This window comes from Sarcophilus harrisii, chromosome 6 (assembly GCF_902635505.1).
Source record: "Sarcophilus harrisii chromosome 6, mSarHar1.11, whole genome shotgun sequence".
NCBI classification, from domain to species: domain Eukaryota; kingdom Metazoa; phylum Chordata; class Mammalia; order Dasyuromorphia; family Dasyuridae; genus Sarcophilus; species Sarcophilus harrisii.
Window position 1 is genome coordinate 164611488 of NC_045431.1, and position 17924 is coordinate 164629411.

At 35.5% G+C, this 17924-nt stretch overlaps 1 protein-coding gene across 2 annotated transcripts in view; it reads right to left on the reverse strand.

Annotated features, from left to right (window-relative positions):
* INTU (inturned planar cell polarity protein) overlaps window positions 1-17924 on the reverse strand; it is a 90603-nt gene that overhangs the window by 47288 nt on the left and 25391 nt on the right. For both annotated transcript variants that reach the window (XM_031944083.1, XM_023505625.2), the window contains exons 3-4: window positions 17688-17773; window positions 2454-2657 (exon numbers count right to left, since the gene is read on the reverse strand). In XM_031944083.1, the coding sequence (XP_031799943.1) occupies window positions 2454-2657; window positions 17688-17773 (290 nt within the window). The remainder of the gene's footprint in view (window positions 1-2453; window positions 2658-17687; window positions 17774-17924) is intronic.

The following is a 17924-nucleotide window of genomic DNA, read 5'->3' on the forward strand; positions in this document are numbered from 1 at the left end:
AGTTTCCTTCAAGTTTCACTGGCTTTCTATTTCTTGGTTTAGTTTCTGTGCACTGCAAATAACTAGATGTCATTGTGAGCACAGTATACCAGCTCTTACATATTTATAAAGATAATAATGTATTTGAAACACATTCGTTTTAACATATATTACATATTCTCATGATGCGCTATATTTTGGATGTACATAACCAAGTTCTGCTTAATAAATGATTTCTTGGAATGCTTCTAGAATTTAAACCAGAATTATAAATCACCTTAAATGAGATGCTGTTGTTTTTTTTTAACAGATAAATGCCACCCATCTAATGCTTGACTGAGAAAGAAGGATTTGTCACCATTATCCAAAATGCTGAAAACTGATAAAACAGGAAAGCTACTATCTCCTCAACTTATTGATAGGGAACACCTACTGCAGACTAGTGGCCAAAGAATCTCACATTAAAAATATCATGAAAATTTTAGTTAGTAACTAAAATGACCCTCCTATATTCTTTAGTAAATAAGTCATGCCAAAGCTTAGCAAAGGTAACAAAGACTTTTAGGGTAATTCCTTCTTTCAAATGGATTAAAAGTCTCCTCATTAAAAGACTTGGCAAGTTCTATAGCCTTTAGCTCTTAGCCAATTTAATTAGCTGGGTTTTGAATTGCTTGTTAGTAGGGTGGCAATTAGCAGATTTTCCACATTTGCCAATCTCAACAATGAAAATGCACCTCTACTAAACTTTGCTGTTGTGCTGGAGCCAAGAAGAATCTTTTCTTGATTTTCAAATAAAATCTTCATGCTGTTCCTCTGAGAAACATCTATAGACTTTCCCATGGAAAGACATTCAAAGATGACAAAAGATCCTGGTCACATTTTACCTATCAATGAGTTAGAAAGTTTAAGGCTGTGCTTGCCAACCTCAGCTTGAAAATGTCTATCTGCCTTGTATGTCTTACAATGATAGAACTGAGAATCTTAGGTTCTGAGGCTCTCTCATTTCCAGAACACAAAAAAGCCTAGTGAAAAGCAAGCATGAACAAATCCCTCCTTTATCATTTCAGTGATTAACTTCATCAGGATACAAAAAAACAGACAAAATGAAGAAACCTTTCCTTCTGACCAACCTAATACTTCTGGCAAAGAAACATTAGTTACTCTCTCAGCCTTTCAATCTGGCTGTTGTTGAACTCAAATCAGACCATTCCAGTAGTTTGCTAAATAGCCTTTTGATGAAAAAAATAAAATCTGTGATATTTGTATAATAGTTATAAGATCAATACTATTATTTAATAAACAATAAGCAAATCAATTACTTGAAAGGGTGAAATTTATTTTTATTAGTTAATTCTTCAAGCAGATAGGACTGACATTTATTTATGTCTCTGTTATGCCATATGGATAAGGTAAGACCTAGAGTCCCCTTTGATGATTTACTCTTGCTGGAGGGGACCGTGGGTTTTCTAAGGTTATGCAAATGGAGCACCCATTTGGATGGCAGGTCAGGAATGGACTGTCACTCTAGGATGACATAAAGGTTGGGAATGGATATTTTTGGTCACAGTATCTCATGCAATCATCTCCTAAGGCACAGAAAAGCTGTGATATGAGCTGGTAAGGAACCCTACACCAAGAAATTGTGGTTCCTTTAAGTAATGACTTGAGATATGATGTGCTAAAAGGCTGCCTAGGCAACTAAATGCAGAGTAAAAAAATACAGGAAAATTCATGTCACCCTGAAGATAATTACAACCCAGAACTATCTAATTATTCACCTAGGACTGAAGATAAATGAAAACACCTTAGAATCTAAGCACTTAGATTTTATTATTGTTCTTAGGAATTAAGAACTCTGCTATACTTTAGGCTTTCTAAATTATCTATTTATACTATCTCTGACTTTTGTATTAAGGAGCCACTAAAAGAGAGATGAATAATCATCCTATCATTCATTAAGAAGAAGAAGAGCAGATCATTGACATTAAATTAACCAATTTAAATTCCAAAGTTCATGTGGACCCTAGTTCTCAGTTATTATATACTCCTATCTGGGTACATTTTCTAGGCTTACAGGCTGTGTGCTATTTTTCACCTTATATGTTATTGGCTAGGGAAAAAAAAAAATTGAACTATTCTCTCCAAATGTATATAAAGGCAGAATTCTGATTTATTCCTTTCTGAAAAGAATTCATCTTTGGGCCTTAGGGCTCAGGGCTCAATGCTGACCAGGCTCTCCTTCCTCCTGCAGGAGGTCCCTAAAGCCAGGCTTCCACTGAGACACCCAGTGGACACAGAAGGTATTTATGCAATTAAGAAAATAGAGTTCTGATACAATTTGTTCTCTGTCTCCTCCTCTAGTCTGTTACTGAAAGGGATAAAAAAGTGAATTTATTTCCAATGATTACTAACTTACACTCTAGAAAGTGTCTTTTGGCAAACTAATTCTTTTGTCCCTGGTCCAGAACACTTACCTCATCCTTCAGTGTCTCAGAGTCCAGCTGGAGAGAGAGATACATGATGATGTGAGGGATGCTTTGGAGGTTCTGCTGAAGTTCCTGGACCTCTTCACCCCAGAGGAGTCTGACTAAGTCATTGGAAGTAGTTTGGGCCTTCTTCTGTTTGGGTTGACTGGCTTCTTTTTGCCTGGCATTTGCTATTTCAAATGTCAGTTTCACCTATTAATCAAAATAACATTTTGATTTTTCAGCAGTTGTGGTTTCTATGAACATGCAGTGTACAGATATGCAAGACATGTATGGTGTTTATATAGTACACACAAGATGCATATAACTGATCATCCAGGAGCAGAAATTTTCTGCTCTTAAAAGGCCCCATGCATGGGTCCATATTTCCCTAGTGAAAAATGTCTACTCACAGTTGGAAAATCTGCTTATCTAAGTACAAGGCCTAACAAAGGTTAACACTGGATTTGCATTTGAATCTAGTTCTTGTGGGCCTTGCTATGGGCCTTTGTTCCTCAAATCTGGAGGCTAGACCAAAAGATTTTCAGGCTCCCATCTAGCTTTTTTATTCTAGTTTTATTCAACTTCATTCAAAAAATAAACAAAATAACCAGGGATCAAAACTAATAATGAACACTTTTCAGCTTTCCAGGTATCTCTCTAAAACTTATCGCTGATAAAAGGTAGGCGAGTAAGAGGGAGTTTCCTTACCTGAGAGTTATGTCAGGAAAATCAAGAATCCAGTACCTATCACTAAAAATTATATGTGATTCAGTAGTTTTATAACCACAAAAACAAATAATCAAAAGCAAAAACAATTTCTACTAAAATAAAATATCAGAGAGTAATGAGAAATTACAATGCTTTCATCAAAACTTTGAAAGACTTAACAACTATGATCAAGATAATGACCCACCACAATTCTAAAAGACTCATGATGAAATCTGATCTGTGCAATGACCAAACCCTCCAGGAACAATGGTAACCATTTCCTGACACGAGGTAGTGACAGACTCAAGATGCAGAAAGAGACATACATCCTTGGACTTGACCCAAGTAGAAATTGATTTTGTTTGACAATTCATATTTGTTATAAGGATTTTGTTTTGCTTTTTTTTAATTGGCAGGGAAGTGGGAAAGAAAGAGGGTTAGGGATAGCTTTCTCTCTGCTCCTCTAACCCCCCCAAAATGAGGAGGGAACAGAGGAAGGTCAGAAGGAATCCTAAGCAAGCGGGACAGCTTACAAGTTACATGTTGAATTTATTATGTATCTAAGAAGACAAAAAAGACCAACCTAACAGAAGATTTGCAATTTCATGTACAATCCCTTCCTTCTGTTGCAAAGTGTATTTGAAACACTTGTTTTATTTGGTGTTTGTTAAGTCCAGAATGAATACATTAAAGTAAAATGAAAAAAAAAAGCAATACCTTATGTAGAGTAAGAGGGGGCAAGTAGATTTTCTTAGAGTTCAGGATTAGAATGGTTACAGTAAAAGGAAGAAGGGGAAAAGCCAACTAGAGCAATACCTTAACTCTACTTCAGTGATTAAAAAGGTGTCAGAATGCACTTGGTGATTTCCGATTTCTGAACTTGGAATTCCCAGGTCTGTCTCAATTTCTCTGCTCAGTTTTTCAGGTTCAAACTTAGATTGGGGGCACACAGGGATGATGGAAATAAAGTAGTATGAGTCTTTTCTTGAAACAGAGAACTGGCAAAGGAAGGAAAGCTTTCCAATTCTGGTGTCAAAAACTCAGATGAGGAAAAACAATATATATATGCTAGGTACTGGTAATACCTCTGAGAACAAAAGACAAGAGACTGTGGGCATGGAAACAGAAGTGAGGAATTCCATTGGCTGGAGGAAGATCTGTGACTAAATTGATCATAGAAATCTCCTAAAAATCCTCAAGAAAAATAAAGTAGTTTTTTTCATTTAAAGTTTTTTTTATTTTATTAGAACATTTTTATTTCATTAAATATTTTGAACAATTTAAAATTCATTAATTTTTTCTCTCTTTTTTTAAATTAAAGCTTTTTATTTACAAAACACATGCGTGGTTAATTTTTCAACATTGACCCTTGCAAAACCTTCTGTTCCAAATTTTCCCCTCTTTCTCCCCACCCCTTCCCCTAGATAGCAGGTAGTCCAATACATTAAATATGTCAAAATATATGTTAAATCCAATATATGTATACATAGCTATACAATTATCTTGCTGCACAAGAAAAATCAGGTCAACTGTATGTCCAAGAATGTTTGTGGCAGCCCTCTTTGTAGTGGTCAGAAATTGAATGGATGCCCATCAATGGGAGAATGGCTGAATAAATTGTGGTATATGAATATTATGGAATATTATTGTTCTGTAAGAAATGACTAGCAGGATGATTTCAGGAAGGCCTGGAGAGACTTACACGAACTAATGCTGAGTGAAATACTATATGATGATCAGTTCTGATGGACAAGGCCCTCTTCAACAATGAGATGAACCAAATCAGTTCCAATAGAACAGTAATGAACTGAACCAGCTACATTCAGCGAAAGAACTCTGGGAGATGACTATGAACCACTATATAGAATTCCCAATCCCTCTATTTTTGTCTGCCTACATTTTGATTTCCTTCACAGGCTAATTGTACACTATTTCAAAGTCCGTTTCTTCTTGTGCATCAAAATAACTGCATGGACATGTATACATATATTGTATTTAACTTATACTTTAACATATTTAACATGTATTGGTCAACCTGCCATTTGGGGAAGCGGGTGGGGGGAAGGAGGGGAAAAATTGGAACAAAAGGTTTTGCAATTGTCAATGCTGAAAAATTATCCATGCATATATCTTGTAAATAAAAAAGCTATAATAAAAAAAAAAAGGGAAAATCAGGTCAAGAAGGAAGGAAAAAAAATTGCGAAAGAAAACAAAATGCAAGCAAACAATAGAAAGAGTGAAAATACTGTGTTGTGATCCACACTCAGCTCCCATGGTTCTCTCTCTGGGTGTAGCTGACTCTCTTCATCACTGAACAACTGGAACTAGTTTGAATCATCTCATTGTTGGAAAAAGCCACATCCAGGAGAATTGATCATTGTATAGTTTTGTTGTTGCCGTGTATAATGATCTTCTGGTTCTGCTCATTTCACTCAGCATCAGTTTGTGTAAGTCTCTCCAGGTCTCTTCTTACAGAACAATAATATTCCATAACATTCATATGCCACAATTTATTCAGCCATTCTCTAATTGATGGGCATATACTCAATTTCCAGTTTCTAGCTAATACAAAGAGGGCTGCCACAAACATTTTTGCACATACGGATTCCTATCCCTTCTTTAAGATCTCTTTGGGGTATAAGCTCAGTAGTAGCACTGTTGGGTCAAAGGGTATGCACAGTTTGATAACTTTTTAAGCATAGTTCCAAATTGCTCTCCAGAATGGTTGGATCTGTTGACAATTCCACCAACAATGTATTAGTGTCCCTGTTTTCCCACATCTCCTCCAACATTCATCATTATCTTTTCCTGTCATCTTAGTCAATCCGAGAGGTGTCTAGTGGTATCTCAGCTTCTCATCATTTCTCATAACACAACAGTATTCTATCATAATCACATACCACAATTTGTTTAGCCATCCCCCACTTGATGGGAATCCCCTCAATTCCAAATTCTTTGCCTTCCAGAAAAGAGGTGCTATCAATATTTTTGTTCACATAGGCACCTTCCTTTTTTGTTTTTTAACTTTTTTGAGACCTGGCTTGGTATTGCTACATCAAAGGGAATGCATGGTTTTAAAGACCCTTGGGTGTAGTTCCAAATTGCTCTACAGAATGACTGAATCAGTTCAAACTTCACCAACAGTGTATTAGCATCTCATTTTCCTCACATCCCCTCCACCATTTGTAAAATTTCTTCTTTCTGTTCTATAAACCAGTCTAACAGGTGTGAGGTAGTATCTCAGAATTGTTTTAATTTTCATTTCTCTAATCAATAGTGAGTTAGAACATTTTTTCATATGGCTCTAAAGAGCATTGATTACTTCATCTGAAAACCATTCTTATCTTTTGATCACTTAACATTTGGGGAATGACTCTTATTTTTATAAATTTGACTCAGTTTTCTACATAGTTGGAAAAAAAAGCCTTTATCAAAGAAACTTGCTTCAAATTTTTTTCAAGTTACTTTTGCTAATTGTATTTTCTTCCATACTATTTCCCCACCCCATCATTTATTCTATTCTTTTCTTTCACCTTGTCCCTCTCAAAAATATTTTGCTTCTGACTACCTTAAATTCTGAAATTAGAGGGCAGATTGAGGGACGGATATTTCAGTTCTTCCAAGGTAATATGATCTAAGGAAAAGTGTTTACAACTCTTTTGGTCTGTGTTCTGGTCTGTTTGGAAATCACCACTACTGCCAAGTAATTCAGTTGCCTTGAGATGTACTTCTGGCTTGCTGGGACCCATGCTGGTGGAGCCTATGGCTCCACTCTCACATTGGTGCAGCAGGCTTTTCCTGCCGACCTACTAAGTTGTTTTGGGTGGAAAGTTGTTTCACTCTGCCTTTTTGTGGGTTCTGCCATTCTAGAATGATTATTTATTCATTATTTAAAGATATTTGGTGAAGTTTAGGGGAAAGCTCAGGTAGGGTCATTTTCTTTATTCTGCTATCTTGGCAAAGTTGTCTTTCTGGTAGGGTTTTTGGGTGAGGGATTTAGATAGGGAAGGATTTACTAAATGGGGACAGACACAAAGAACCTAGATTTGCAGATTAATGACAAAAACAAAAACAAAAAACCAAAACAAAATAATAATTTCTTAAAGTAAATCTATTCCATGTGGAATAGATTGGCTGCTACAATCTTAAAATGAATAACAACCTTCTGGTTAGCTGTAAATTAACTTTAACTGCAGCCTTCACAAACCACTCAATTTCCTTTCTGCCACAAAAAACCTACTTTTTTCTTAGCTGAATGGTGGGATACAAAATGCCCTGATTTAGATTTGGGGAACCTAGGTTCAGAGACTCCACTATTAGCCCCCCATGTGACCATGAGGGGGTCTTCCTCTAAGGGTTTCAGTGTGTTCCTCTGAAAAATCAGGAGACTGGACCAGAAGATCTCTAAAGGTCTTTCTGAGCTCTGAATCTATGATTCTGTGATTTCTCCTCATCCATCCAATACCATGAGCCCAAAACACAACAGAACCTCGATTAAGAGTCTTCAAAGAAGAGGAAGGAATTTATGACCAAAGAAGAACTAGAGATCATTATTGATCACAAAATAGAAAATTTTGATTATATCAAACTGAAAAGTTTTTGTATAAACAAAACTAATGCAGACAAGACTAGAAGGGAACCAATAAACTGGGAAAATAGTTTTAGTCAAAGGTTCTGATAAAGGACTCATTTCCAAAATATATAGAGCATTGACTCTAATTTATAAGAAATCAAGCCATTCTCCAATTGATAAATGGTCAAAGGATATGAACACACAATTCTCAGATGAAGAAATTGAAACTATTTCTAGCCATATGAAAAGATGCTTCAAGTCATTATTAACCAGAGAAATGTAAATTAAGACAACTCTGAGGTACCACTACACACTTGTCAGACTGGCTAGAATGACAGGGAAAGATAATGCGGAATGTTGGAGGGGATGTGGGAAAACAGGGATACTAATACATTGTTGGTGGAGTTGTGAACGAATCCAACCATTTTGGAGAGTAGTTTGGGACTATGCTCAAAAAGTTATCAAACTGTGCACACCCTTTGATTCAGCAGTGTTACTACTGGGCTTATATCCCAAAGAGATCATAAAGAAGGGAAAGGGACCTGTATGTGCACGAATGTTTGTGGCAGCCCTTTTTGTAGTGGCCAGAAACTGGAAACTGAGTGGATGCCCCTCAATTGGAGAATGGCTGAATAAATTGTGGTATATGAATATTATGGAATATTATTGTTCGGTAAGAAATGACCAGCAGGATGATTTCAGAAAGGCCTGGAGAGACTTACACGAACTGATGCTGAGTGAAACGAGCAGGACCAGGAGATCATTATATACTTCAACAACAATACTATATGATGACCAATTCTGATGGGACCTGGCCATCCTCAGCAATGAGATGAACCAAATCAGTTCCAATGGAGCAGTAATGAACTGAACCAGCTACGCCCAGAGAAAGAATTCTGGGAGATGACTAAGAACCATTACATAGAATTCCCAATCCCTATATTTTTGCCTGCCTGCATTTTGGATTTCCTTCACAGGCTAATTGTACACTATTTCAGAGTCTGATTCTTTTTGTACAGCAAAATAACAGTTTAGTCATGTATACTTATTATGTATCTAATTTATACTCTAATATATTTAACATCTACTGGTCATCCTCCCATCTAGGGGAGGAGGTGGGGGGAAGGAGGGGAAAAATTAGAACAAAAGGTTTGGCAATTGTCAATGCTGTAAAATTACCTATCCATATAACTTGTAAATAAAAAGCTATTTAAAAAAAAAAGGAGTCTTCAAAGAATCATTCAAATGGCACTCCCCTTCTGGCTTGGGCAAAGTGGATTCAGCAACCCAGGAATGTCAAAGTTTTGGGTGGTTGGTTATACATAAACAGAAATTAGTGAAGTGATTTCAAGTACAATTAAAGCTATTTTAAAAAACCAGTTGACAATGTGTCAGATGTGTGTATATTATGTGAAATGTATATATACTTCGATGTATACATAGAGATATATTTATATATACACACATACACATACACATACACATACACATACACATACACATACACATACACACATACATACACACACATACACGGACATATTTTTAAAAAGCTAGGTATGGAGTCAGGAGATTTATATTTAAGACCCAAGTCTATCCTTTCTACTTATATGACTTCAGTCCATCACAAGATCTCTCTGGGTCTCAGTTTCCTCAATAACTCAGATCGTGATAATCTTTTCATTTGCAGTGTAAAGTCACTCCAAATGCTGTTCTGTTCTGTCAGTTTTTGCAATGGCTCTTATAAATCTCTCCATGCTTCTCTGAATTCCTCATATTAAGGGTTCTAACTGTGATAAGACCATGAGGGGACCATCACACCACCTCCTTCCTCTTTCCTAGGTTTATAGAAGCCCCAAGAGTCACAATAGAGTCAGCTGAAGCAGGAACTTAGGGAACCATAGAAAATTAATTAAATGAATTGAATTAGCTTCAGGATATAAGTAGCAGGATATAAAATGAACCCACACAAATCATCAGCCTTCCTATACACTATCAATAAAACATAGCCAGAAAAAACAGCCAACTACAGAAATGTATAAACATTTCTGTAGGAAATCCAGCTACCAAAGGCACATAAGAATATGAATGAATATAATTATAAAACATTCTTTAAAGAAAAAAAATAGGCATGAATAATTGGAGAGATTTTAATTGTCATCGTTGGGTTGGGCTAACATATTAAAAATGACAATATTGCCCAACTTACTTTGCTTATCCAGAACTGTTTAATATCTAACATAACTATGGCTGGAGGAAGAGTTTATGACCACATAAGGGATAGAGAGGCTTTTAAAAGGATAAAATGGATAATATGATTACATAAAATTGAAAAGCTTTTACTCAAACAAAATTAATACAAATAAAATTAGAAGGGATGCAATTATCTGGGGAAAAAATCATTTCAGCAAGTTTCTCTGAAAAAGGTCTAATCTCCAAAGTTACATAAAAACCTGATTCAGTTATATAAAAACAAGAGCTATCTTTCATTTGAAAAATGCTCTAGATCACTAGTACTTAGAAAAAGGCAAATAAAAATAACTCCGAGGGCATACCTTATGCATAGCAAATTGACCCAAAAAACCCATAAAAAAGAAAGGAAGGAAGGAGGGAAAGAAGGAGGAAGAAAAGAGGGAGGGAGAGAGGTAGAAAAAGGAGAAAGTAAGGAAGAAGGGAAAGAAGGAGGAAGAAAGAAAGGAAGGAAGGAGGGAAGGAGGGAGGGAAGAAAGGTATGGAAAAATAGGCACCCTAATAATGTAGTGGAACTCTGAAGTGGTCCAAGCCTTCTAGAAAACAATCTGAATCTATACCCCTAAAGTCCCTGAACTGTGCACAGAGACTACTGCAAGGACTAACCTAAGACGATTAAAGAAAGAGGAAAAGGATGTATTGTATACCAAAATATTTATAACTGGGTTGTTGGGTAGTTTTGTTTTTTGTTTTTTTGTTTTTTGGAGTGACAAGAAACAGAGTGGGTTCCATGTCCTCTGTCCCACTTTTTTGCTAGGCTTCTGAGATAGAGTATTTTTCCTTTCTCCCTTGGTTTCTGGACTGGTCAGGAACACTTCTGCCTGCCTGTCCACTTGGATTCCAGATGTCCTAAAAACAACAAGGCCACCAATTGGCAGAGGCATGTCATCTTTGGTTTTCTGAGGCTCATGGGCCATAACCTACCCAAACTCTGCTCATAACTGGTAACAGGCAGGTAGGGACCGAATATACCCAGCCTCCTTTGTTCTAGGCAACCTTTCCTGCTTCCTCATTAAGTTCTACCCTAAGCCTCCACCACCACGAGGTTTATTTTAAGCCAGTCTTGGGAAATAGCACTTCCTTGCTTATATATGTCACAAAATGGAATGCTAGATACCTCCTCTGACACAGCAATGCAGCAGGCTGGGCAGGTGAAGCCTGTGCTGAAAACTCTCTGGTGGACTTCAGGGTTATTCCGCCTAGTTTTATTCCCTAAGGATCAGCATACTTCCACCTCACTTACTCACTCTAATTACCCTTGTGCTCTCCATGTGCCTCCTTCTTCCTTCAATCCATCTACTACACTGGTGTCAATGATTTGTTCTTTCTTGTGTTAATGAAAGTGTTTAGAGATAAAAATTTCTCCCTAAGGACTACTTTGACTGTATCCTGAAAGTTTCTATATGTTGTCTTATTGTCATTTTCTTTTCTTTGAATACATTAATTTATTATTTATTTCAAATACTCTTTTCTTTTTAAATTTTGAGTTCCAAATTCTCTCCCTCCTTCCCATACCTTCCCATATCCACTGAGAAAGCAAGTAATATGATATCGATTATCCATATGAAATATATTTCCCTAGTAGCCATACTTTTTTTTAAAGCAAAAAAAGAAAAAGAAAAAGAAAGTAAGGAAGTCATACTTCAATTTGCATCCAGAGTTCATTTGTTCTCTTTTTTTAGAAGTAGAGAGAATTTTTTCATGAAACTTTGGAATTGTCTTGAATCACTATATTAATCAGAATAGCCAACTCTTTTACTTGATCATCATTTCAACATTGTTTTTACTGTGTATAATGATCTTTCATTGTTTTTATTGTGAATAATGATCTTTCAGTTCTTTACTCATATAAGTCTTATCAGGTTTTTCTGAAACTCCCCTTGTCATTTCTCATAGCATAATAGTATTCTATAATAATCATATGCTATAACTTGTTCAGCCATTTCCCAATTGATGAGCATCCCCTCAATTTCCCATTTTTTGCTACCACAAAAAGCTGTTATAAATGTGTTTGTTCATGTAGTTCCTTTTTTTTTTTCTTTGATTTCTTTGGGATATAGATCTCTAATGTTATTACTGAGTCAAAGGATATACATAGTTTCACAGTCCTTTAGGTATAATCCCAAATTGTTCTCCAGACTGTTTGGACCAATTAACTTCTTCACTAAGGGTTCATTAATATACTTATTTTTCTCCTATTCTCTCCAGCATTTGTCATTCTGAAAGCATTTACCTCAAAAATTATTTTAATTTTTAATTTCTCTGGTCAATAGTAATTTGGAGCATTTTTTTTCCATATGGCTAGATAATTTTGATTTCTTCTTCTGAAAACTGCCTGTTTATATCCTTTGACAATTTACAATTGGAGAATGATTCTCATTTTTAGAAATTTGAATCAGTTCTGCACTCAGTATATATTTAAAAGATGAGGCCTTTAGGAGAAACTTGTTATAAAAAATTTTGATAGACTTCATAGTCTATGGTTACTTTTAGCAAAATGTAATTTCCCTAATCTTTTAATTAGATATATCTTTGCTTTGCTTTGTTTGAGATTATTATTGTTACCCCTACCTTTTTCATTTCAGCTGTAGCATATCAGATTTACTCTAATTCTTTATTTTTAATTCTTTGTGTTTTTCTGTTTCAAGTATGTCTCTTGTAAACAACACATTGTTGGCTTCTGGTTTCTAATCCAGTCTATCTGCTTCTATTTTATGAGTGACCTCAATCCATTCACATTCACAGTTATGATTTCTGTGTATTTCCCTCCATACCACTTTCTTCTCTTTCTTATTTCCTCTCTTTTTTTTTATTCCTATCCCTCCTTAAAAGTCTATTTTGCTTCTAAACACTGCCTCTCTTAACCTCACCCTCCCTCTTGTCATCCCAACTTGTTTTTATTTTCTTCTCTCCTATTTTCCAACTGGGTAAATTACATTTCTTTATACAACTGAGTGTGTATATAATTTTCCTTCTTTGAACCAATTCTAATGAGAGTAGGTTCAAATATTGCCTCACCCCAAATTTCCTCCATTACTGTGAAAGCGCTTCTTTGTGTGCTTTTTTTTTTCATGTGAGAAGTTTCCTCATTCTATTTCTCTTTTCTTATCCCTTCATTTTTTGGGGAGAGAATTCCAACATAATCAATTTATACCTATGCCCTCTATCAGCATAAACTCCTTCTAATTGCCCTAATAATGATAAAGTTCTTAAAAATTATATATTTCTTTAACTTTTCTAAGAATTCTTATTGGGTTTGGATCCAAATAGCATTTTTCTATGAGGTTTTTTGGTAGCTGTTCTTATATGGCTATATCTGAGTTTATATCTTAATCTTCCCTGCCACCATATTATCTTTTTATGGTTAAATTCTCTTATTTGTGGTTGTTTGCACATTTTTGTTTTGGGATTTTGAACTTTAGGTTAAAGTTAAGTTCTGTTTGCCTGAGTGGACATTGTGCCAAGCTTTAAGTTTTTTTCTTGCTGCTGTTTTCAAAGCTATTTCTGAGGGTCTGCAGGTTTCTGGTGCTTCCAAGTCAGTGTGATTCTGGGACAGGTATAGTCACTAGTCTCTTAGTCTCTGCTCTGGTCTTTATTGAAGTCACAGAGACTAGCACTTCTCTCTGCTTTGGAACTGTGACCAGGGTCTCTGCTCACGGGATTAACCCCCCAGTGCTCCTAAAAATGTCTCATTTTGACTTTTTGTTGGGTTGGCCACTCCAAAATTTGATTTGAGTTTAGTTATTTTAAAGTTGTTTGGAAGGGAATGTTTGGAGAATTCAGCTGGGTCGCTGCCCTAATCTGCCATCTTGGATTTCTCATTGTCATTTTAAAAAATAAAATTATTTATTGGTTTTTTTTGCTCCACTAATTCTTTAGGATTAAAGTATTTAGTCCCTTAAGTTTAAATCCATTCTTTATATGTGTTTTATTGATAATAATTTTCTTTGTGTTGTGGTAAATAAAAAATATGTTGAATATTTTGGGTTTTTTGCATCTGCTTATAAGATTTTCCTGCCATAGCATGTGGTCATCTTTTTTGTAAGGATGCCATGCAAAAATGGAAAAGATATATGCTCTTTTTAATTCCCATTCAGTATTGCTAAGGTAAATCATAACTAACTTTTCACAAATTCTTAATTTCTTTGTATCTTTCTATTAGACTTACCTAAGTCTGAAAAGTGTTCAATGAAGTCTCCAACTATCTGCTGTCTATTTTCCCTACAATTCAATTAAAATTTCTTTTAAATACATGCTGTCAATTAATGCATATGTATTAAATGCTGATATTATTTCATTGTCTTTGGTATCTTTAAGCACATTGTAGTTTGCCTGTTTATTTCTTTTAACCCTATTTTTACTGTTGTCATGTCAAGATCATGATTTCTACCTGTATTTTTCTGAGTTCATCCAAGGCATGATACATTTTCCTTACTTTAACTCTATGTGAACCTTTATGTTTCAAGTGCGTTTTTTGTTGGGTTCTGTTTTCTAATCCATTTTGCTATCCTTTTCTATTTTATGGACGAATTTATCCCATTATTAATTGTATATTTTTTTGCTATAGTATTCACTCATGCATTTTTCTTGGTTTCTCACCTCTCGTCACAAAGAAGATACTGATTAAAGAGGAATGATTTGTTTCTGTTCCACTGTTTCTTTGACCAGATTCTGATCCTTAACTTTTAAAAAATTGTTTTAATTATTTTTCTTATACATTAATTTTTTTATATACACCATTTAATACAACTATTCCCCAACTGTTGGGCATCCACTCATTTTCCAACTGTTTACTACCACAAAAGGAGCTGCTACAAACATTTTTACATATGTGGGGTCCCTTTCCATCCTTTATGAATTCCTTAGGCTATAGACCCAGTAAAGACACTACTGGGTCAAAGGGTATGCACAGTTTTATAGCCCTTTGGCCATACATAGTTCCAAATTACTCTCCAGAATGGTTGGATTGATCCTTAACTTTTTATCTTTTATTTTTCTAGGTGGCACAGTGGATAGGGGGATGGAACTGACTTCAACTGTGTGACCCTAGGCCAATCACTTAGCCTCAATTTCCTTATTTGTAATATGAGGATAAAATGAGACAATAACTATAATGCTACTCTCCTCTCCTGTCCCTGTCCCCGTTTGTTGTCTTCTGAATTCACAAAATTTATATACAAAATTCTTTGTCTGTAAGTGTGTTTGTGTTCAATTTTCTTGGGTCTTAATTCAAGAGGTGAGGTGAAAATGGTATTGAACTTACTTCTTTCTCCATGTCTAAATAGTCTTCTAGTGTGCTTGATTATAAAAAATAAGCCACCTTCCCCCACCCTCTTCCTTTAAGCTCCTGAAGACACTTAGATTCTAAAATGAATTTTGATTCTTTTACTTTTATGAGAAGAGAATTACTGCATCACTATAAAGCCCCATCCATTTGTTCACTTAGCAAGGTTTCTCTTGTCCCTGTGTTTGCATCTCACAGTTTCTTCTTAGCATAGGCTTTTAAATCAGGAACGCTTACAAGTTCTCTCTTTCTCATAAAGATCTATTATTCCCCCGTAAGGTTATACTCAAGTCTTGAAGGGCAAATTGTTCTTGGTTGTAATAATTTATCTTTAGCTTTTTGTATATTATATTCTCTGTTCTCCTAAGATTTGTATGACTATGGTTCTTTCTTGGTATTTGAATTTGAATTCTTTTTTCAGCTGATCCCTCCTCTGTACTCCCAATACTACCTGTGTAGAAGACCTCATTAACACGTTGCTATTGTTTAAAGATTTTTTCATCTCTGTCCGACTAGTTCTGATCTCTTTGGGGTTTTCTTGGCAAAGATACTGGAGTGGTTTTACCATTTGCTTCTCCAGTTCATTTCAACAAATGAGAAAACTGAGGCAAACAGGGTTAAGTGATTTGTCCAGGGCCACACAGTAAGTGTCTGAGGTTGGATTTGAACTTAGGTCTTCATGACTCCAGGCCTAGCACTCTATCCACTGCACCACTATGCCCTCCCTAAATTATTTAATAGCCTCCATTTGCTTTCCACTACAATCCATCCTTCATATCACTGTCACCATACATAAGATCTGATTGCCTCATTTTTGTGCTTGAAACATGTATAATGGCCCTTATCACCTACCTAATAAAGTTTAAACTCCTTGGCGAGACATTGAGGCCCCACCAAGCAGATAGCATTCTATCTTTCCACCCTTATCTCATTGTCTTAATCCCCTGATGCACCCGATGATTCATCTCTCATACAATCAGATATACATTTTAAGACAGTTTCCTGTATATGGGTCACCTACTCTCCAAGAACACAGGAATCTTTCCTTTGTCTCAATTATCTTTCCCAGAGCACAACACAGAGTTTCATAGCTTTTACTAAATATTTGTTAAGGGAATTGTCCAAGTTCACAGATAGCCAAGGACAAGACTAGGACGACATCTTCTGACGCCCTAAAGAGTCAAGTGCTCTTTCCATTACACAGCCTTGTCTCCCTAAAGAATGACTTTTAAAAAAAATTATAACAACATTCAGCAAACTTTTAAAATATATTTTCTTATTTAGGTATACGTTGTAAGATAATGGAGATTTAAGAGTCAGAAAGCATGGGTTTTAATCCTGGCTCAACCTGGATGATGTGCAAGTCCACTCCCATTTCTGGGGCTGCTTCCTCCTCTGTGAAATGAAACATCAATGTCTACAAAGCTATTTACCTATATTGTCTTATTCTTAGGTATCTGTTCTCAAGGATCTCTGCCTGTTTTTTTTGTTTTTTTTTTTTTTTGTTTGTTTGTTTGTTTTTTTTTTTTTTGGTGGCAAAGGGCCAATAAATAAGGGGAAGCCCATCAATTGGAGAATGGCTGAATGTATGCCTATTAATGTAATGGTAAATTATTGTGATATAAAAATGATCAGAATGATGGTTTCAGAACAAAAAAAATGTATAGTGAAGTGAACAAAACTAGGAGAACAATTTATAATAACAGCAAAACTGAAATAACAAAAAACTCTGAAAGACTTAAACATTTTGACCAATGTAATGTACCAACCAGAAATCCAACCAGGATTGATGATGAAGTATGTTGTGAAAAGAGGTCATGATTCAAGATGCAGAATGAAGGTACAGTTGAGACACAGCAAAAATATTTATCTCTTTTGCTTGATTATATTTATTTGCTATAAGGATTATGTTTTTCATGTATTATTGGGGGGAGGGACAAGCTAACATTAGTGTTGTTCCCATCCCCCCCAAAATGCAAGGAATAAAAGAGGGACCTTGAAACATTTTTGGGGGGAAGGAGGCAAGAAGGGTTAAGTGACTTTCCTAAGGATTAAACAACTAGTAAGTATCAAGTGTTTGAGGCTGGATTTTTACTCAGGTCCTTCTGACTCCAGGGCCTATGCTCTATCCACTGCATCACCTAAGGGAATAGAAGGAAGCCTGGTGGGAAAGTGACATAGAGAATCTAGAAGAATTCTAATAATGTCCCATTTCTTTTTCTACTACCTCCAACAAAAAGGGAATCATGTTATTCAAATCGCAAATTTAATTAAATTAAAATTTAAAACTTCTAGAGCACAAAAGATCAGAATGTAAAGGGAATAAATAAATCAGCCTTTTTGGTATCTATATATCTTTAAAGTAAAAATCCAAATATAGAATGTATTACATGTTAAACATTCAAAATAAGACAATGGACAGTACCTGCATAGGGCCTGGAATGCAAGATAAAACTCTCTCTATGTTCTCTGAGGTCACATCCACATCGTTTACAGCAGCAAGGATATCACCTAAAACAAGAATGTGAAAGAAAGTGAGGAACTGTGATTTTAAATCTTAGAAACCACTCTGGAAATAATTTAGTTCAATCCTCCTCGTTTTACATATAACAGAGAAATTCAGTGACTCATGAGTACCTCACCTCCTAGGTCAGTATCATTT